General features: G+C 38.8%; 1 protein-coding gene across 3 annotated transcripts in view; it reads right to left on the bottom strand.

Moving 5' to 3' along the window:
• Positions 1 to 4,041: 4,041 nt before the first annotated feature.
• MED13 (mediator complex subunit 13) overlaps positions 4,042 to 22,456 on the bottom strand; it is a 124,650-nt gene continuing 106,235 nt past the window's right edge. Inside the window, exons 24-30 of one of the 3 annotated variants that reach the window (XM_032280728.1) lie at positions 20,248 to 20,390; positions 19,573 to 19,731; positions 19,274 to 19,459; positions 16,692 to 16,840; positions 13,919 to 14,092; positions 8,656 to 8,756; positions 4,042 to 8,012 (exon numbers count right to left, since the gene is read on the bottom strand). In XM_032280728.1, the coding sequence (XP_032136619.1) occupies positions 7,880 to 8,012; positions 8,656 to 8,756; positions 13,919 to 14,092; positions 16,692 to 16,840; positions 19,274 to 19,459; positions 19,573 to 19,731; positions 20,248 to 20,390 (1,045 nt within the window). In that variant the 3' untranslated portion in view covers positions 4,042 to 7,879. Of the gene's footprint in view, positions 8,013 to 8,655; positions 8,757 to 13,918; positions 14,093 to 16,691; positions 16,841 to 17,095; positions 17,191 to 19,273; positions 19,460 to 19,572; positions 19,732 to 20,247; positions 20,391 to 22,456 lie in introns of those variants that run through there. The other 2 variants (XM_032280729.1, XR_004269702.1) reach the window with 2 other exon arrangements.

Here is a 22,456-nt window from a genome sequence, read left to right as displayed (position 1 = left end):
TGGCCGGGCGTGGTGGCTCACACCTGTAATCCAAGCACTTTGGGAGGTCAAGATGGGAGGATTGCTTGAGGCCAGGAGTTCAAGACCAGCCTGGGCAATATGGCGAGACCTCCGTCTCCACAAAAAACACAAAAATCAGCTAGGCGTGCTAGCACACACCTGTAGTCCTGACTGCTCAAGAGGCTGAGGTGGGAAGATTGCTTGAGCCCAGAAGGCTGAGATTAGAGTGAGCCATGATGGTGCCACTGCACCCCAGCCTAAGCGACAGAGGGAGACCCTGACTCTTAAAAATTTTTTAAAAAAATATTTAAGTGCCTTACTCCAATGCTAGGTGTTGTGTTGGACTCTGGAGATGCAATGATGCACAAAATAGACCTACTTCCTGCTCTCAATAGAGTTGTCTGGTGAAGACAAATAATTATAGCTCAGGCATGGTGGCTCACGCCTGTAATCCCTCCACTTTGGGAGGCTGAGGCAGGTGGATCACCTGAGGTCAGAAGTTCGAGACCAGTCTGACCAACATGGTGAAACTCTGTCTCTACTAAAAATACCAAAAAATTAGCCCGGCAGGGTGGCAGGCGCCTGTAATTTCAGCTACTTGGGGAGGCTGAGGCAGGGGAATTGCTTCAACCTGGAGGCAGAGGTTGCAGTGAGCTGAGATTGTGCCATCGCACTCCAGCCTGGGTGACAAGAGCAAAATTCCATCTCAAAAATAAATAAAAATAAATAATCATACAATTATAAACTATGAAAAACCCTACAGGTGAGGGTGGCTCACGCCTGTAATCCCAACACTTTGGGAGGTTGAGGCGGGAGGATCACTTGAGGGGATAAGTTCAAGACTAGCCTGGCCAACATGGCGAAACCCCATCTCTACTGAAAATATAAAAATTAGCAGGGTGTGGTGGCCCGTGCCTGTAATTCCAGCTACCCGAGAGGTTGATGCAGAATGGCTTGAACCTGGGAGGTGGAGGTTGCAGTGAGTCCAGACCGCACCACTGCACTCCAAGCCTGGGCAATAAGAGCAAAACTCCTCAAAACAAAATGAAAAAAGAGGCCAGGCACGGTGGCTCACGCCTGTAATCCTAGCACTTTGGGAGGCCAAGGTGGGGAGATCACGAGGTCAAGAGATCGAGACCATCCTGGCCAACATCGTGAAACCCCGTCTCTACTAAAAATGCAGAAAATTAGCTGGCATGGTGGCACATACCTGTAGTCCCAGCTACCTGGGAGGCTGAGGCAGGGGCAGAAGAATCACCTGAACCCAAGAAGTGGAGGTTACAGTCAGCCAAGATCACACCATTGCACTCCAGCCTGGGTGACAGAGTGAGACTCCGTCACCAAAACAAACAAACAAAACACAAAAAACCCACTACAAAGACTCCATCTAGGGCATTGAGTGTGTAACAAGGGAGCCTGATCTGAAGCAAGGGTGTATGTGGAAATCAGGTGGAGGCTTTACGGCAAAAAATACCCACGTGGCTTTCAAGGAACCCAAATGACTAAAAAGCCAGGAGGAAAACGGAGAGAGGCCCATTTTGAGTCTGTATTCATCTTTAGAGCAAGCAGCAGCCACTAAAGGTTTTCAGCTACCACGGACCATAGTGAGTGTAGAGATCAGATAGGAGTACCTGTATATTGCAGTGGTCCACTCAGATAAGGTAGTTTTATCTAATACATTATGTGACAATGGATAATGCTAATTTAGATGAAGACCAGGAGAGCAGAAATAGAAATGAACATATTTGATAGTCAATACACAAAACTGATAGTTTTTGATGAATGGCTACAAGGAAGTTTGTGGTTTGCACAACAGGATAGACAGTAGTGCTATGCAGTGACAAGGGACAAATGGTTGTTCTCTAGGGACCAAGTCGTTTTTGTAGAAGACTGTTGGTTTTAGTGATAAGATAAGCTCTGAACAAAAAGAAATGACAAAACCACGACTTAAACTCAGGCATTCTGAATCCAAGTCTGTAAGACATTATGTGGCTTGGACACATGGCATGATCCGAATTTATCACTTAGATTTTTTTTTTCTCTGTAGTAGGTAGTAGCAAAATAAGGAAGTCTTTAAAGCATCAGCCTTTAAACTTTTTTTTTTGTTTTTGAGTGCAGGCTGGAGTGCAGTGGCACAATCTCGGCTCACTGCAACCTCTGCCTCCTGAGTTCAAGCGATTCTCAGCCTCCCAGTAGCTAGGGTTACAGGCACATGCCAACACAGCCTAGCTAATTTTTGTATTTTTAGTAAATACAGGGTTTCACCATATTGGTTAAGATGGTCTCGAACTCCCAAGCTCTGATGATCTGCCTGCCTCAGCCTCCCAAAGTGCTGGGATTACAGGTGTGAGTCACTGTGCCCAACCTAGCCTTTAAGCTTTACAGAACGCCATTCTTGACAGTTCTGTTGGGTTGCTCTAGAGAGAAAAGACAAAACAAACCCAGCTCTAACAGTATCAGTTTCTATTAACCTCAAGCAAAATTTCTGATTATAGCTGTAGTACTCTAAGAGTAAAGGTTCTTAATCTTCAATCCAGGATAATTCCCCTACAATAGACAGGAAGATGTTGGCAAAAGCAGAATAACAGAACAGACACTTCAGGAATACATTCAAGACATATTTAGCCAGGTTTGGCAGCTCAGGCCTGTAATCTCAATGCTTTGGGAAGCCAAGGCAAGAGGATGGCTTGAGGCCACAAGTTTGATACCAGCTCAGGCATAGCGAGATACCATCTCTACAAAAAATTTAAAAATTAGCCAGGCATGGTGGCATGTCCCAGCTACTCAAGAGGCTGAGGCAGGAGGATTGCTTGAGCCTAGGAGTTCAAGGTTGCAGTGAGCTATGATCGTTTGGTATTCCAAATTTTCAAATGTACCAAAATTATCAATGTACTGATACATATTGGTGCTCCATTGTGGGTGTAGCTGAATTAATGTGTTTTTTTCCCATTTCCTAAACTTTCATAGATTTTGAAGTTTAAAATAAAAATATTCATCTGTGTAGTTGTGCAAGTGAATACTCCCTTTAAAAAAAAAAAGCTTGATTTGCATAGTTTCTTTTTTGATATATGTAAGACTATAATAAAAAAAAAAGGTAGAAACAAATCAGAGGTAATATAATAGTGCTTGATTAAAGATCTGTGAGACAGAAAATAACTGAGGAAACAACATACAACTTTTTTTTTTTTTTTAAACATTTTGGTCCCAACAATGCTTTCACTACCAGAATAGACGCCACCTTGTAGTCAGCACCTGACCAATGGTATGGCATGCTAGTGTCTAACTACAACTTTTAAAGGATAATTTTTAAAATTTTTGCAGGAAAAACTATTTCAAAATGATCACAGTAATTTTGAGGTATGTCCTTTCATGGCTTAAGTCTGGACAAAAATATTTTATTTTTACTTATTTATTTTGAAACGGAGTTTTACTCTTGTTGCCCAGGCTAGAATTGCATGCTGCGACCTCAGTTCACTGCAACCTCCACCTCCCAGGTTCAAGTGATACTCCTGCCTCATACACCACCACTCGCGGCGAATTTTGTATTTTTAGTAGATACGGGGTTCCTCTGTGTTGGTCAGGCTGGTCTTGAACTCCCGACCTCAGGCGATCTGCCTGCCTTGGCCTCCCAATGTGCTGGGATTACTGTGAGCACTCATGCCTGGCAACAAATATTTCAAATGTGTGCTTACAGAACATGGGCAGAGCTATTTTTGAAGGATTATTCACTTCTAAACATTCTTATGATCAAATAAAAATAGGACACAGCTAAGCTTTAAATATTTGAAATGTTTGGACTAGACAATAGCTAACTGGCCAGCCTACAAGAAATTGGTAGGTATATAAATACACAATTATCCTACATAGTGTACGTTGATATGTGATTAAAATCCTTTTTAAAATAAAATACTTCAGAGAAATTAAATACCTTTAATCAGTTTCTAGGCTGTCTCTTTCCATTTGTAATGACACAAAAATATTGCTACTAATTTTTGTACAAATTTAAAATGAAAATATTTTCAACAGAATAAGACACAACAATGAAGGCTTCATGAATAATTTATTCCATTTGAAGTTTTGTTTTTTGTTTTTGTTTTTTTTTTTAAAAAGTATAAACCTTTTCATTTCCTCAATCACAATTTGTACAACTCAGTGTTATGGCATTCGGCAGCAATAGTGTTTGTTCCTTATTCTCTTTTTTGTCACGTTAAAAAGAAAAGCAATTGGACCATATTAAATGTCACTGCTAAACAACAACTTTAAAACGCCCCTTCATAAAGTGACCAAGCTATTTTGAGAGGGTTGATGCTGACATGTCCAGTAATGACGTTACAATTTGCAGCTTAAACTCAATAACTTTAAGGTCCACATATCCAGTTTACTTTGAAAACTAAAGCTAGTTTAAAACTTCATGAATACATCAACCTGAGGAGTACTTTAGGTCCCAAATCCAGTTTTAAATTTATACTCCACAAAAAAGAAAACACATATATAAAAATTTAAACCACAGTTCTGGGCCCATTAAAACACCAAAAAAAAAAAACAAAAAAAACACCAAAAAGATTTCCAGCTCATTTTTGAAGGAGTGGGACAAAATAAGAATGTATATTAAAAACATTTTCCCTTAATTCAGACAAACTAAAATCTTAAGAGGAAACCCAGACCAAAATATCACTCATGCAACATTAAGTGTATTAACTGATTGATATGCAATGTCATAGTGGATGAATAGCAAATTATATGATGCAATAGCATTTAAAAACTTTTTAATCTATTCAATTTGAACATTTTAAATAATGCAACATAGTATTCTGATATTACAGTATTAACATAGTGCTTGATTAAAGATCTGCAAATCTTTGTAGTAACACATTAAGTTAAAAAATTACCTCAGAAGGTAAATGTGAAGACGAAAGGAGAATATTTTAATACAGTAATCTGTGCCATACTGACAATTGAGTACGAATACAGCTGAGGATAGTTGACTAAGTAGTAAGAGCTTAATTTTAGTGGTTTAAGAAAAGTTTAGAAATATTTAAAAATTACAGCTACTTTAAAATTTAAGGATTACATATAAGTACACTTGGTGGCCTCTGGCCAAACAATAAGGTGTACAGAAATTTATTCATACAGTGTTAATTCACAGTCCTGATAACTGAATGGCTTGCATAAGAAAGGTATGGCTAGATGTTTCTCACTGGCTGGAAGCAGACATTATATAACTAATCTTTTTTAAATGCTGAATTACTGAACTTCCACCCTGTTTAATAATGAATAACTGCACAAAAGAAAGATGTTAGCACTGTAACAAAGAAGTCAAGGTGTTGGTAACCCACTGCTATAAAGTATAATACTTTGCTTACCTATTTAAACAAAACTACCCATACTTGTCTGTGACAGTACATTACTAAGTTAAATCCATCCTGCACAAGAGGCTTAGTTTCTCAAATAAGTCTATGGAACTTTTCTAATGGTTATTTAATAACTTTCTTTTGAGTGTGAATGGATAGATGAAGGGAAGAAAAAAAATCTTATCCATAAATCCTCTATATTTGGGCAGTATTCCCTGATTCCCAAATAAAAAAGAATTGTATTCTGGGTTCCCTCCTTATGGCTCCATTTTAAATAATCTGTCAGGGAATAATTTTAAATCTACTTTCAAACTCAGGTGTGGTTACCACAGGTTAGTGATTTTAAATAACTGAGAATATAGCTTTTACTTTGTAAAGTCACTATTAAGTATATAAAAAGGATACTTTTATGGAAATTCCAAATAAGCATCTTTTTCTTCAAATCTCAGACAAGTTTTTTTTAAATAAAGTACAGAAGAAAACATACCAATAGAATATGTGTTGTTAGCATAATTTAAAAACAAATGCAGAGACGTGATCTTTAAATTTAATATCAAAATATGCTGACCATTGGGATTGCATTATACTTTTGAAGAAATGATTGAAAACCTTTGTCAATTGTTTGCTTCATAGAAAAAACAAGATTTGCTAATGTTTTCATATATGCAATCTGAAGAAGTTATATTGTTCATAAGAAAGTTATATTTAATTCTAAGCATAGAGTATTCACAAAACAAGTTTCAGTTAAAAAAAAACAACAAAACACTGAATTAGAGTTTTGTAAATACAACTGATTTTGTCCTTGTGATAATTAGTGAATGTACAAATAGGAATTTTGCTAGACTGCTTCCAAGAAAGATAGGTAGACTCGGCGACTGTGAATTCAAGTCAGCAATGCAGGTAGGAGGCGAACTTGGGCTCTTTTGTGAGCAGCACTGTAGAAAGGATTTTTTAAGGGGGTAAAGCCTGCATAAAAGCAGTTATCTTGGCATGTGCAAACAAGAAGGGGGAAAGTTGTATTGAAGGAGGGGTCAATTAAAGTCCCTAAAATTCAAGTCCCTTCTTTAGGGAGGTGAGAACCTCCTTGACATATGCACTACTTTAATCTGAGCTGTGTTATAGAAAAGTACAGACTCTGGTGTTTGGGACTGACATCTCCAAACCAAGAAAATTAAATAAATAAAAAAGGCAAGGGAGTTTAGAAAATGGTTCTTTCACTAGTGGAATAGAGTCTGAATACCAGAATTCACTGAGAATCTATTTACACCACAGTTTGATTGCGCGCACACACACACCCATACATATGCATACTCTCACATACATTCCCAATTTTTAATTAAAAAAAAAGTCAAACAATCAAGAGTGACTGCTTGTAAAATAATTTGTTAAATGCCTAGAGCTGGGCTAAATTTCAACCTTATAGCAGACCATGAAGATAAATTTCTTAATTAATAATATTCCCATGCCTAAATGTGCCACTGTTAAAACTGAAAAAAATTTAAGCATGTAACATTAAACACCAAAATTAGTTTAAGCATTCAGTAGCAAATGTTTTTCTTGTAAAACTAAGTTTCTTTCACTGGAAATGGCCTGAAATATTAGTCATAGCCCTAAACCATAGTACAAAATATAACTGAAGAATTCTCATTTTATTCTAAGTTAAACCACCTAACAATACCACTTGTATATTGCCATCATGTTATTCTGTAAAGATGTGATATATAAAATGCTGTAAGACCTGGTACCTTTTCAATTTATAAACACAGTGAACTTCATTACTGTACATGTACTCTGCAACTACAGCTTAGCTGTAAATCCTCCACACACAATGGTATGGACATTATTCCCCCTCTATCCCCGTTAAACTGTACATTGAGACAATACAAATTTACTGTCCCACCCACCCCCTTACAAAAAAATAATACTCTAAAAGCAACCCTACTGCAACTTTTTAATTAAGACGATTACATATATTTTAGACCAATTGCTTTAAAGCAAGAAGGCAGTATAAACCTTCTAGGAAAATTTTTATAAAAGAGGTTAAGAAATATAAGACAATTTATACATTTAAAAACTTACAATAAATAAGAGAAGAGATGCAGGCATTTTTGAATACTAGATACTATAATCCAATACAAGAACATCTTCATGTTCTGAAGCCATATGTTGAAATTCATTGTTCCTCATGTTTCCTCTCCATGCTTTTAATATTCATTTAACATGACTGGGTACTATGGCTCATTACTTTTCACAAATACTGTGACTGGAAAAAAAAAAGGTTAATTTTGCTACGAAAATGTTATAATACGTTTTGTATGATCGGTCATTATCCTAAAGAGTTCAGTAGAGTCAATGAAAAATAGCAGGGTTATAGCCCCTCCCCCCAAGTCAAAACAATATTTGTTGAAGTAATAAGAATTAGGCCCCATCACAAATGACTTTCACTGAGAAAATAATTGTAACTTAACCCTGCAGCGAAATATCCATTTTTCCTTGTTTTTTTCTTGCACAGTTCCATCAAATGAAGATCACAGCATATTCATAATAAAGTTATATAACTGATTCAGCACCACAAAATGAATTGGGAGACATGAGCGTCTGTCCTGGATTGCAGGGTCACAGGTTAGCCAGGAGAGTGCATTGTACTGTTCCAAAACAAACCTGAAAAGTAAATAAACTGTGTAAGTCATGTATTTATCTCCAACGTCGATTGTGGAAGCAGTTTTCTTTTTTTTTCTTTTTAGACGGAGTTTCACTCTTGTCGCCCAAGCTGGAGTGCAACAGCGCAGTCTTGGCTCACTGCAACCTCCACCTCCCGGGGTCAAGCTATTTTCCTGCCTCAGCCTCCCAAGTACCTGGGATTACAGGCATGCGCCACCACGCCTGGCTCATTTTGCACTTTTTTTTTTTTTAAGTAGAGATGGGGTTTCTCCATGCTGGTCAGGCTGGTCTCGAACTCCCAACCTCATGTGATCCACCCACCTTGGCCTCCCAAAGTGCTGGGATTACAGGCATGAGCCACTGCGCCCAGCCAGCGGTTTTCTATTATGGCATTTAAGACTCAAAGTCACCTTAAAAAAGAGTGCAAAGTATGCAACAGAGAGTCCTTGGGGTAAAAGATAAGCAATTTCCATAAAAATTATTCTCAAAAGTAGATTACTCATGTTAGAAAAGCAGTGCATATCTAGATATCCATTGGTACACGACTATAAATTCTTGCCAAAAATGAGAAAAATATATAAGAACCAACATTATATTCTTTTAAAGTTGCAGTGACAAACCGTTAATGGTAAAAGAGCTGTACCTGAGGACATCTGAAGTCTGATTTGAGTCAAGTGGGTGGGAGTGTTTACTGTGAAGCAGCTCGTCAGATTGCACTGAAGGCACGTGGAGGTGCAAAGAGGCCTAAGAAGGTAACAGGTAATCAATTGTTCAGCCAAACAGAAAAGAATCTGCTATTTAGTTTTACCTTATTCTCCCAATATATCTTCTAAAATGATTAAGTACATTTTAGTCCTATGTTATAAATGAAAACCACTATAAAAATGCTTGTTCTCTCTAGCTAAATCATTACAAAAGTGATTTTTTTTTTTTTTTTTTGAGACAGAGTCTTGCTCTGTTGTCAGGCTGGAGTGCAGTGGGGAGATCTTGGATCACTGCAATCTCCACCACCAGGGTTCAAGCAATGCTCCTGCCTCAGCCTCCTGAGTAGCTGGGACTACAGGTGCACGCCACCACACCCAGCTAATTTTTTTTTAGTACAAACGGGGTTTCATCATGTTGGCCAGGATGGTCTCAATCCTCTTGACCTTGTGATCCACCCGCCTCAGCCTCCCAAAGTGCTGGGATTACAGGCGTGAGTCACAGCGCCCAGCCAAGAAGTGATTTTTTTTCTTTAAGTAGGGACAGGTTCTTGTTCTGTTGACTAGGCTGGTCTTGAACTCCTGGCATCAAACAATCCTACCGCCTCAGCCTCCCAAAGTCCCGGGATTACAGGCATGAGCCATTGGACCCAGCCAGAAGTGATTTTTAAGTGCAAAACTTATTTTGAATCTTCCCTTTTCCTTTTCTTTAGCTTTACTGTTTTTGAGGCCATACAATAATCCTTAAAAAAAATTCTAATTATCTGTTAAGTCTAATTTGCCTAGATGTGCAAAGTAAATGTTTAAGGAGGCACTAAACTGAGTAGCTAAACCTGAGAAGTCTGTCCCTAAATTATATAACACCCTTTATGACTATGCAGACATACCTAAGTCTAGCACTGAAAAAAGTAACAGGAATAAGCATAAGCAAATAGTTTGTTTACAGCACAATAAACCTCAAACAAAGTTGTCTTTGGTTGAACTGTTAACACTCTAAGTAGCAGAGTGCACAGATGCCTTCTTTGCCCACTCAATTTCTTAATAGAGGGTTAGTAAAAACTGGCACACTCACTTAGGTATGGCAATGAATAGTCGGAGAAAGAAATGAGCTACTTCACACTCCAATTAAATAAAATCATTTTGTTTATAAGTCAATATATATAACAGTATTAAAAAGTTATGACAAAACAATGGTGATGTTCAATGCAGTAACTTGGTAGATCTCATTCTATACACTGTAAAAGTACTATTCCATATTTAGGTACGCTCTCCTCTGCAATGCAATGTATGTAGAAACTCGTGTAGTATAATCATCAATATAACCAAAAATATCTATGTTTGAAGTATCTATAAACTCTTGATTTATGGAATTTTATGCAAGTCTCACACTGCAAATCACTAAACATTTTAAAAATGTAATTAGTACTAGTACTCTATGATAAAAAGGAATCTAGTTAACAACCCATTATATTTCCAAGCAAAGAGAAAAAACCAGGTGGCTTTACTGCCTACAGTATAAAACTAAAATGGGATATATGAAAACAAGTGAGAACATGCGGTGTTTGATCTTCTGCTCTTCTGTCAGTTTGCTGAGAACTATGCAACAATTTTGCATGTTCTTCACATGTACCCCAAAACCTAAAATGCAATAAAATAAATAAATGGGGAAAAAAAAAAAAGTGAACAAAAATTATGGTAAATTATGCCTTACCTGGTAGTTTATAACCAGAAGTTCTAATCTTGTTACAATGTACCTAAGGGTAAATGCTCGCTTTTTACTATCCTTTCAGCAAATACTGAGTAGGAAAGGCTCTAGATAGTCCCTTGGACTTTTTGTAAAGTTGTGTTTCCTGAAACACTAAGGTAATGAACTATTAACAGGCGTTAAATAATCCTTTCCTTGTGTATTAAGTTTGGAAAATGCTAAGTAAACTATCTTATTTACCTCTGTATTTCAGAGACTTTAGTGTGCATACGTGTATTATGACTAGAAAAGAGGACAGAGAGCATGTGAAGGACCCTCCCAAAGGACCAAAGAACCCTTTGTTTTGTGGAGACACCAAGGACTACTAGTATACAGAAAATCTCTTGAGAATATGTTCTTACAATGAGATTGTTATAGACCACTGCACATCTATTGGAAGGGAAAGAAATAACATATGACAAAACTATTACTTGACACCCTGTAAAAATATTATCTCATCGGCCAGGCACAGTGGCTCACGCCTGTAATCCCAGCACTTTGGGAGGCTGAGGTAGGTGGATCACCTGAGGTCTGGAGTTTGAGAATAGCCTGGCCAACCTGGCAAAACCCCATCTCTACTAAAAACACAAAAATTAGTTGGGTGTAGTGGGCACCTGTAGTCGCAGCTACTTGGAAGGCTGAGGCAGGAGAATTGCTTGAATCCAGGAGGTGGAGGCTGCAGTAAGCCAAGATGGCACCATTGCACTCCAGCCTGGGCAACAAGAGCAAAACTCTGTCTCAAAAAAAAAAAAAAAGAAAAGAAAAGAAAAATATTATCTCATTAATAATCAATTCAGATCATCAGATGTTGTATTCTTTAAAAATGTGGTATGGAAGTTCACTCTTTAATCTCAAATGTCATTGAGTCAATGGGATGTGATGCAAAGATATCAACATTTAATAGCAACAGGCTTAGAAGATAGCAAGAAAGCTACTGGTCTAGTACCCACTGAAATATAACCCTAAGAAAACAAAGCATACATACAATCCAACTTTTACTCTAACAAGTAAAAATAAATTAGTATGGATGTATGTATATTATGTATGTATTGACTGACTGAGAAGCAGTCTCACTCTGTCACCCAGACTGGAGTGCAGTGGTGCAATCTCAGCTCACTGCAACCTCAACTTCCCGCATTCAAGCAATTGTCCTGCCTCAGCCTCCCAAGTAGCTGCAACTACAGGTGCCCACCACGCCTGGCTAATTTTTGTGTTTTTAGTAGAGATGGGGTTTCACCATGTTGGCCAGGCTGGTCTAGAACTCCTAACCTCAGGTGATCTGCTCACCTCAGCCTTCCACATCCACAGTGCTGGGATTACAGACGTGAGCCACTGTGTACAGCCCAGTTAGCAAGTACTTAAATTAGCATGACATGGATTAAAAACAGTCCATTCTGTCCAGGTGCAGTGGCTCATGTCTGTAATCCTCGCACTTTGGGAGGCTGAGCAGGGCGGATCATGAGGTCAGGAGATGGAGACGATCCTGGCCAATATGGTGAAACTCTGTCTCTACTAAAAATACAAAAATTAGGTGGGCATGGTGGCATGCGCCTGTAATCCCAGCCACTCTGGAGGCTGAGGCAGAAGAATTGTGTGAACCAGGGAGTCTGAGGTTGTGCCACTGCATTCCAGCCTGGCAACAGAGCAAGACTCCATCTCAAAAAAAAAAAAAAAAAAAAAAAAAAAAAAAACCAGTCAACTTCTAGTGGGTTTACATTAAGAATAAGTGAGTCACATCTGAATTTGTTACTCTGGAACAGTGTTAGCAGCAGAAATAAATTCTGTATAGGGCTTCTGTATCTCATTTTATGATTTATCTCCACTTCATGTTATATTGCTTACTAACAAATTTGGTTTTATTTTTTTGAGAGGGTCTCCTGTCACCCAGCTGGAGTGCAGTGGCATAATCATGGCTCACTGCAGCCTCAACCTCTGTGCTCATGCAATCCTCCCTCCTGCCTCAGCTTCTCATGTTACTAGGACTATAGGCACATGCCACCATGCCTAATATTTAAAATTTTTTTTTTTTTTTTGAGACGGAGTTTCGCTCTTGTTACCCAGGCTGGAGTGCAATGGCGTGATCTCGGCTCACCGCAACCTCCACCTCCCGGGTTCAGGCAATTCTCCTGCCCCAGCCTCCTGAGTCGCTGGGACTACAGGCACACACCACCATGCCCAGCTAATTTTTTGTATTTTTAGTAGAGACGGGGTTTCACCATGTTGACCAGGATGGTCTCGATCTCTTGACCTCGTGATCCACCCGCCTCGGCCTCCCAAAGTGCTGGGATTACAGGCTTGAGCCACCGCGCCCGGCCTTAAAATTTTTTAGAGAGACGAAGTTTCGCTATGTTGTCCAGGCTGATCACAAACTTCTGGCCTCAAGTGATCCTCCTGCCTCAACCACCCAAAGTGCTGAGTTTATAGGTGTGAACCCCTGTGCCCAGCGTGAGTTTGTTATAATGAAATAAATCATTGTGAATCTGAGAGTCTCACTGCTGCATTTAAAAACCACTCAGTTTTAACACAGCAATCTACAAACAAGAAAAGCTTTTTTAAGTAGTAAATGAACTAAAAATCAAGTATTATTACAAGGATTATAAATCTTTTAATCCCCAAAATAATGCAGTATAACAGCAGTGCAGTATGATGCAATTCAAAGAATAACATAATAATCATTAAAAGACCCAGGTTTCAGTCTTGAATCTATTACCAATTTATGACTATGGACAGGTGAGTTTTTCTGAACTTAAATATGCTCACCTAGAAAATAAGGTGAAACTAGAGGTAATATAAAGTTTCTCTCAGCTCTAAATTTCCAAACCTGCAGTCGAAACACAGACTGAACATCCCCAATCCAAAAAAAATCCAAAAGCCAAAACACCTCTGGTCCCAAGCATTTCGAATAAGGGATACTCAATCTACACTAACAATAAGGGTCACAGGAGTTTAACTTAAGAATGAAATTCTAAAAATGTAAATTTAAAAACTAGTTCTTTATTTTTTTGAGACGGAGTCTCAGACTCTGTCATCCAGGCTGGAGTGAAGTGGCATGACCTCAGCTCACTGCAACCTCTGCCTCCCAGATTCAAGTAACTGTCCTGCCTCAGTCTCCCCAGTAGCTGGGCCTATAGGCATCTGCCATCACACCTAGCTCACTTTTGTATTTTTAGTAGAGACGAGGTTTTGCCATGTTGGCCAGGCTGGTCTTGAACTCCTGACCTCAGGTAATCCACCTGCCTAGGCCTCCCAAAGTGCTGGGATTACAGGTGTGAGCCACTGTGCCCGGCTTAGTTGTTTCCTAATTAGATACTTCTCTTTGTGATCTTGTTTAAAGAGTCACATGTGGCAATGCATTTAAGAATTTAGATAAGCTATAAGACTTCAAAAAGCCACTTCTATATTTCTCAGGACTTAAGCTGTCAATTAGAAATATTTAAGAACTGGGACAGAAATGGCAATACCTTAAGAAAAAGGGGACACTGATATTGTGCTTGAGGACATGCTGACCAGAACCAGTTAGGTAATGGACCTGCTTTGGCAGTTGATACAAAGTAACCAAGGGCCAATGGTTGCTGAAGAATATTAGGTACTTCATCATGAGCTTCTGTTGAAAGTAGCCGATCAGTACCCTGACCCTTAAAAAGACAAAATTAAAAGTATATTAGTTCATTCTGAATATAGATATATATTTATATCTCTATATCTAGGTATATATATAGCTGAAACAAGATATAAACACAGAATGGCTTATGGCAATCAGTCTCATTATCTTATGACATCAGTTTAACAAAATACTGAAGAGTAGAAAAAAAATCAGTTTCTATGCACTTAGGAGTATTAAAATTAGAGCATTAATATAACACATTTTAAGAATTGCATTAAATGAATATGCCAACTGTTTAACAAGTCTGTACTATTATGCCAAGCTCATGTAAAAGTGTGTAAACCGCCGGGCGCGGTGGCTCAAGCCTGTAATCCCAGCACCTTGGGAGGCCGAGGCGGGTGGATCACGAGGTCAAGAGATCGAGACCTTCCTGGTCAACATGGTGAAACCCCGTCTCTACTAAAAAATACAAAAAATCAGCCGGGCATGGTGGCGCGTGCCTGTAATCCCATTTACTCATGAGGCTGAGGCAGGAGAATTGCCTGAACCCAGGAGGCGGAGGTTGCAGTGAGCTGAGATCGCGCCATTGCACTCCAGCCTGGGTAACAAGAGTGAAACTCCGTCTCAAAAAAAAAAAAAAAGAAAGTGTGTAAACCTTCACAGGCGAGTAAAAAATACAAAACGTTTAATGACATTTCTAAATTATTTGCTAATATTCCTCTAACTAAGTCCTGAAAACCACACCCCAATCCAAAAGGTGGTTTCAATTTAGCTTTGCTAATCTAGCACTATCTATAAAATGCAGTTAATAGTGTTGTGAAAAGCATTATGGTCACATGAAGGGACAACTACTAAATCACATTCATATCCTTTGGATTAGTCAATGTCTTTCTTGGTATTTAAGGAAATAGATAAAAGAAAAAAAAATACCATGCAGGAAAATGTTCATTACATTGTTATAACAGAAAAAAACACTTAAATGTCCAATATTTTGGAAAGGACATAAATTATGGCATAGCAAAAATGCAACATTAAAAAGCTGATTATACTTATTGAGAACTGCAATATAAATATATGTGGAAGGAAGATAATTTGCTTAAAAGTAAAAATGGAGCTGGGCACAGTGGCTCACGCCTGTAATCTCTGCACTTTGGGAGGCTAAGGTGGGCAGATCACAAGATCAGGAGTTGTAGACCAGTCTGGCCAACATGGTGAAACCCTGTCTCAACTAAAAATAAAAAAAAAATTAGCCAGGTCTGGTGGTGTGTGCCTGTAATCCCAGCTACTCAGGAGGCAGTGGCAAGAGAATCGCATGAACCTGGGAGGCGGAGGTTGCAGTGAGCTGAGATTGTGCCATTGCACTCCAGCCTGGGTGACAGTGTGAGACTCTCTCTCATTTAAAAAAAAAAAAAAAAAAAAGTAAAAATGGTTTTATCAAGGTGGTGGGATTACTGATACTACTAAGCTATTGAAAGAAATATATGTATGTCTTTCAATAATCTAATTTCTTTGCAGTTACAAAAAGGAGGAAGGAATGCAAAATAAGATTGGACAAAGATCCTTCTCTACTTTACAAGGGTAAATTTTAAACCTATGCATACTACAATAATCAAATAAATGGTATATATAATTTGAAATAGAGATGGGTTATTCACTGAAGCCCAATTAGTTTTTACTTCAAATAGGCAAAACAGCCTGCTTTCATACCTGCTAAAGATAAAAAGAGGGAGTGGATGGTCAATGTTTTATCTGGTGTTATGAAAAAATTAATGTTTTTTTTTTTTTTTTTGGAGACGGAGTTTCGCTCTTGTTACCCAGGCTGGAGTGCAATGGCGCGATCTTGGCTCACCGCAACCTCTGCCTCCTGGGTTCAAGCAATTCTCCTGCCTCAGCCTCCTGAGTAGCTGGGATTACAGGCACGCACCACCATGCCCAGCTAAAAAAATTAATGTTTTTATTATATTCCTCGTCACAACCCTGACATGAATGGCCGCTCTTAGAGTTACATATAGTGATTCTTAAAGATACTGTGATCCTGCATCTGAGTAAAAAGCTATGGTGAACAACCACAAAAACTACAAAAAGAAGGATTAATGCCAAATGATCTAGAAAATATGGATTCAGGGAAAGCAGAGCCTTAGAGACTCTCTTAAAAATGTGCAATTCAAAGTACTGATGACATAAAAATGCATGAATGTACTGTTAATTAAACTTTCCTTGCTAATTTCCAAGGAAAAATAGTATTGCATTTCATATATTAATCCATTACTAAGTTAAGGAATGGCATTTAGAAAAACTAAATTTTTTTTTTTTTTTTTGAGACAGACTCTCACTCTGTTGCCCAGGCTGGAGTGTAGTGGCGCGATCCTGGCTCGCTGCATCCTCTGCCTCCTGGGTTCAAGTGATTCTCCTGCCTCAGCCTCCTGAGTGGCTGGGACTATACAAGGTGTGTGCCACCACACCCAGCTAATTTATCTTTTTAGTAGAGATGAGGTTTCACCATATTGGCCAGGACGGTCTTGAACTCCTGACCTCGTGATCTGCTTGCCTTGGCCCCACAAAGTGCTGGGATTACAGGTGTGAGCCACTGTGTCCGGCCCAAAAAAACTAAACTTTTATAACACAGTTACCTTGCCCACATCACCTCCATGGGGGTAATGAGATCCTGGAGAATGTACAGGAGAACCAGTCGGAGAAGCAGGAAGGATATTAATGATATCAGGGTCAAGATCATCTCCTGTGTCTAACAAATCAAAGATACCCATTCCATCTGCTCCATCTAAACAGGAGAAAGAAAAGAAATTTAAAATTCTATTTTCCATATCCTATGATCATTCACAGGAAAGGGTCAAAATAAATGAAATTTTAACCAAAATGGGTTAATTTAACCAACATTTACTGAGTGTCTACCATGTGCCAAGTATTGTGCTAAAAGCCATATAAATAATTATGCATAAACAAGCATGTGGTAGTCTGAATAATGGCCCCCCAAAGATGTCCACATCCTAATCCCAGGAATCTAAGAATATGTTACCATAAAGGACTTTGCAGATGTGATCAAGCTAAGGATCTTGAGATGGGGAGATTATTCTGGATTATCCGGGTGGGTCCAATGTAATCACAGGGGTCCTAATAAGAGGGAGGCAGTAGGGTTAGAGTCAGTGAAGGAGATGTGATGACACCATACTGCTGGCATCCAAGATGGAAGAAGGGACCATGAGCCAAGGAATGCAGGTGGCCTGTAGAAGCTGGCAAAGGCAAGGAAACATTTTCCCTTAGAGCCTCCAGAAAGGAATCAATCCTGCTGACATTCTGACTTTGGCCCAGTGAGAATGATTTTGGACTTCTGACTTCCAGAACTGTAAGATAAAATAAATGGGTGTTGTTTTAAGCCACTAAATGTGTAGTACTTTGTTAGAGCAGCAATAGGAAACTAATACAAAGCAAATATGGTACGTAGGAAATGAAAATGTGTTTAAAGTGGGACTAGAGTATTCCCCCTTATCCATGGAGGATATGTCCCAAGACCCACCCCCATGCCCCCGTAGATTCCTGAAACCAAAGATAGTACCAAATCCTATATACTGGTTTTTCCTTTACATACACACCTATGATGGAGTTTCATTTATAAATCAAGTACAGTAAGAGATTAATAACAAGAATAATAGAACAGTTACAGCAAGGTACTATAATAAAAGGTATGTGAATGTGGTCTCTCTCTTTCAAAGTATCTTATTGTACTATACCATGGGTAATTGAAACCATGTAAAGCTAAACCAAAGACAAGGAGGATTACTGTTTTTATGAATAGCATGTTCTTTATTAAGTAAAATATGTGAGTTATTATATAACACACTAAAGACGGCATAGTAGCCATACTTGTGACTTTAGAGATGTGAGATTTTTAAAGGTAGCGCAGAGTAACAATAAAATCTTATTTATTTTCTCTTCTACTAAAATGCAATCTATAATTTCAACTGGAAAAGCTACATCCCTACTTTGGCAGTTTATCATTGCCCAAGCTGGGGTGCAAAGGTGTGATCTTGGCTCAACAAAACCTCTGCCTCCCGGGTTGAAGTGATTCTCCTGCCTCAGCCTCCCAAGTAGCTGAGATTACAGGCATGCACCACCACGCCTGGCTAATTTTGTGTTTTTAATAGAGCTGGGGTTTCTCCATGTTGGCCAGGCTGGTCTTGAACTCCCGACCTCCGTTGATCCACCTGCCTGAGCCTCCCAAAGTGCTGGGATTACACTGCAGTGAGCCACTGCACCCGGCCATCTATTACCTTTTAAAATAAGTAAAGATGTCTGGGAATGGTAGCTCATGCCTGTAGTCCCAGCACTTTGGGAGGGCAAAGTGGGTAGATCATTTGAGGTCAGGAGTTTGAGACCAGCCTGGCCAACATGGTGAAACCATATCTCTACCAAAAATACAAAAATTAGCCAGACATTGTGGCATGTGCCTATAATCAAAGCTACTCAAGAAGCTGAGGCACGAGCATTGCTTGAACCCAAGAGGCGGAGGTTGTAGTGAGCTGAGATCGTACCACTGCACTCCAGCCTGGGAGACAGAGTGAGTGAGACTCTGTCTCAAAAAAAATTTTTTTAAGTAAAGATTTATGGGATAATTCATAGCACCAGTTCTGATACCCACAAGGTGAAAGAATGGTTGTATTAGTTTCCTGTTGCTGCTTTAATAAGTTACCACAAACTGTTGGCTTAAAAACAACACACATTTATTCTCTTACAGTTCTGGAGGTCAGAAGCCTGAAATCAGTTTCATTGGACTGAAATCAAGATGTCGGCAAGGCTGAACTCCTCTGGAGGCTTGAGGGGATAATGTGTTTCCTTGTCTTTTCCAGAGTCTGGAACTATATTCATTGGCTCATGGGCTCTTTCTCCATCTTCAAAGTCAGCAGCATAGCATCTTCTCCCTTTGACTCTGTCTCCCTCTGTATCCATCACATGGCTTTCCCCTCTTCTATGTAGTCAAATGTCCTTCTGCCTCCTTCTTATAAGAGTACATATTATTGCATTAAGGGCCCACCTGCATAATCCAGGATAATCTCTCCATCTCAAGATCCTTAACTTATCACATCTGCAAAGTCATTTTTTGGTAAAATAAGGTAACATTCACAGGTTTCAGGTATTGGACATGAATTTAATTTGGGGGGGTATTCTTCAGACTACCAAAATGGAACAAATTACCTACCATTGTTGGGATTGAAAGCTAAATCCAAATTTTCAGTGGTATAAGTAGCTGAAGCTACTTGCACAGAAGCAGAAGTAGGAAACACAAGTATATGAGTACATGATGTATCCTGTGGGGTATTTAGCTGAGATGTCTGCATGTTTAGAGTAGTGCTTCTTCCAAATACAGAACCAGTTGACACAGAATCTGAAAATGAAAGATATTTTTTTCTTTTAATAAATGAGGAATACATTTTATGTAATACTTAAAAACTTAACTGCATGAGGAATTAAATCTGATATAAACTAAAGATAGCTAACCTGGCATAATAACAAAAGAGCCTTGGGGCTCCATTGCCACCAAGCAAGCACTGAGAATGCTAGGGGAGTCTGCAGCAGATATACCACACATTCTACACATGTCTTTGAGCCTTTTACTTAGAGATTGCAAATTTCGACGACTCAGCAAACAGCTCCAATCTGTATCAACAGTAAAAAAAACAAAAATCAAAGTAACAGTATTATTATTTTTTTAATGTTTAGTCTTTGAAAGGTAACAGCATTATTAACCTCGTAGAACCAAGTTAAAGTTAAAACATAAAAAGTTAATGAATTTTAAATTAGTGTATTCCTCAAACAGGAGTCATCATCAAGTTGAAATTCTTACTGCTGATGCTACTCAACATCCTTTATCCCCCTAATTTTAGGATACACCACCTTCAATTAGTATCTGCTCAACAGAGGATGAGTTAAATAACAATCAGAAAATGGAAAAAACAGAAGACAACAAGAACAGCAGCAAGACTGATATTAAAGTTAAAAAATAGTAAAATGTCTTTTTAAAATTTGAATTAAGCCATTTGTGGCCTACACATATGTGGTTCCTTACTTGATAACCTTTGCATTTTATTCAACAGATATACCTAGATGTAGTCTGAATAGTGTATGAATTAACATAAAACGGAAATTTAAATACCAATAAAAGCACAATTTTACCTTTCAATTCTCCATGACCAATCCTTCCTAGACGACCAATTACAACTCTCCATGGCAATGAACTCATTTGTACAAGTCCCAAGCACCACTCCCAAAGTTTCTGTAGACCAAATTTTCTAGCAGAACCTTTTTTCCGACGAGCCCTATTGTATGAATAAAGAGAGAGTTATAAATATTTCTAAAATTTATATGACATTTTAAGACAGCTCAAATTTGTGAAAAACAGGTCCCTTAATTTTAGTGCTTCACACTTTTACATAAGTCTTAAGCGAGAATATTCATAAAATCATAGATTTGGCATGTAAGTTTGTTTTTGTCATTCACACTACAATATATAAAACTGTTCAAAAAGTTTGTCTATAAAACAACTCAGTTAGTCAGAAATACTGCTCTACACCAGCGACTTTTTTTTTTTTTGGAGATGTAATCTCACTCTGTCACCCAGGCTGGAGTGTGGTGGCACAACTTTAGCTCACTGCAACCTCCAACTCCTGGGGCTCAAGTGATTCTCCTGCCTCAGCCTCCCGAGTAGCTGGGATTACAGCCACCTGCCATCATGCCTGGCTAATTTTTGCATTTTTAGCAGAGAGGGGGTTTCACCATGTTGGTCAGGCTGATCTCAGCTCCTGACCTCAGATGATGGCAGACCGCCTCAGCATCCCAAAGTGTTGGAACAGGCATAAGCCACTGTGCCCATCCCTGCAAACTTTTTTTTTTTTTTAAAGAGCCAGTACTTCAAATGGGAATGGCCAGATTTGGTCAATGGTCTGTAGCAAGCAATCCCTGCTCTATGCTATAAGTTGAAGAATAGCCAAAACACCACCCTTCTGAGTCCAAACGATATTGTTATATGTTTTCTGCATACATGTCCTTCACTAGGTAAATATGCAACATAAACATTCTAATGGCTGAGCAACAGTGGCTATCACTTTTATTTATTTATTTATTTGTTTGTTTGAGATGGAGTCTCTGTCACCCAGGCTGGAGTGCAATGGTGTAGTCTCGACTCACTGCAACCTCCATCTCCCGAGTTCAAGCGATTCTCCTGCCTCAGCCTTCTGAGTAGCTGGAACTACAGGCGCATGCCACCACACCCAGCTAATTTTCGTATTTTTAGTAGAGATAGTGTTTCACTATGTTGGCCAGGCTGGTCTCAAACTCCTGACCTTGTGATCCACCCACATCGGCCTCTCAAAGTGCTGGGATTTTACAGGCGTGAACCACTGCGACCTGCCAACAGTGGTTATCACTTAATTGAGTACTTACTATGCACCATCCACTGTGCCCGGTTTACATGTAATACCTCATTTCATCCTAACAACTCTATGAGACAAATAAAATTATCCTCCAAATTTTACAGATAAGCTATAATTCAGCTGGCTAAGGTAGTTTTTCCAAGATCAGTAGTAGCAGGTTTGGGATTTGAACCCAGGTCTGACTCCATTACTGTCTCCCCAAATGCTTTTTTTTTTTTGAGACGGATTTTTGCTCTTGACACCAAGGCTGGAGTGCAATGGCGTGATCTTGGCTCACTGTAACCTTCATCTCCCGGGTTCAAGCAATTCTCCTGCCTCAGCGTCTCAAGTAGCTGGATTATGGGCATGTGCCACCATGCCTCACTCATTTTTTTGTATTTTCAGTAGAGACGGGATTTCACCGTGTCACTCAGGCTGGTCCTAAACCCCTGACCTCAGGTGATCCGCCCGCCTCAGCCTCCCAAAGTGCTGGGATTACAGGTGTCAACCATCTCTCCTGGCCCCATCATTGCCCCTCTTAACTATTCTCTCACTTCTACTTTATCGAGATAGTAAAATAGTAACACTATTTTGATAATGCAAAGGGTGGTATTTTTTTCTCTACTTTCTCATACTTCACGGATTAGCATATTCTTTCCGAAGCTCACTTAATTAGTATAAATATCCCATTTAAAAAATCAAAATTGTATGCAGGAAATAAGATAGGAAGCACTGTTCTATGGTTTATAATATAAAGATTAATAGACTTGTTAATCTTTATAACCAATAATATAAAATAATGTTTCTATATTCTTCTTCCCCAGCATAACTCAGACCTAATAATCATATTTCTGCATATATTCAATTTCTCACCTAAAAAAGAACAGGCCTTTATATAATAAAGAAGAAAATCAAAGAAAGAACCCAAATTCTTTTTTTTTTTTTTTTTTTTTTTTTTTTTGAGACAGGATCTC

Source organism: Sapajus apella, unplaced genomic scaffold (assembly GCF_009761245.1).
Source record: "Sapajus apella isolate SASKATOON/1434 unplaced genomic scaffold, GSC_monkey_1.0 scaffold12, whole genome shotgun sequence".
NCBI classification, from domain to species: domain Eukaryota; kingdom Metazoa; phylum Chordata; class Mammalia; order Primates; family Cebidae; genus Sapajus; species Sapajus apella.
This window is presented reverse-complemented; position numbering and strand designations above follow the sequence as displayed.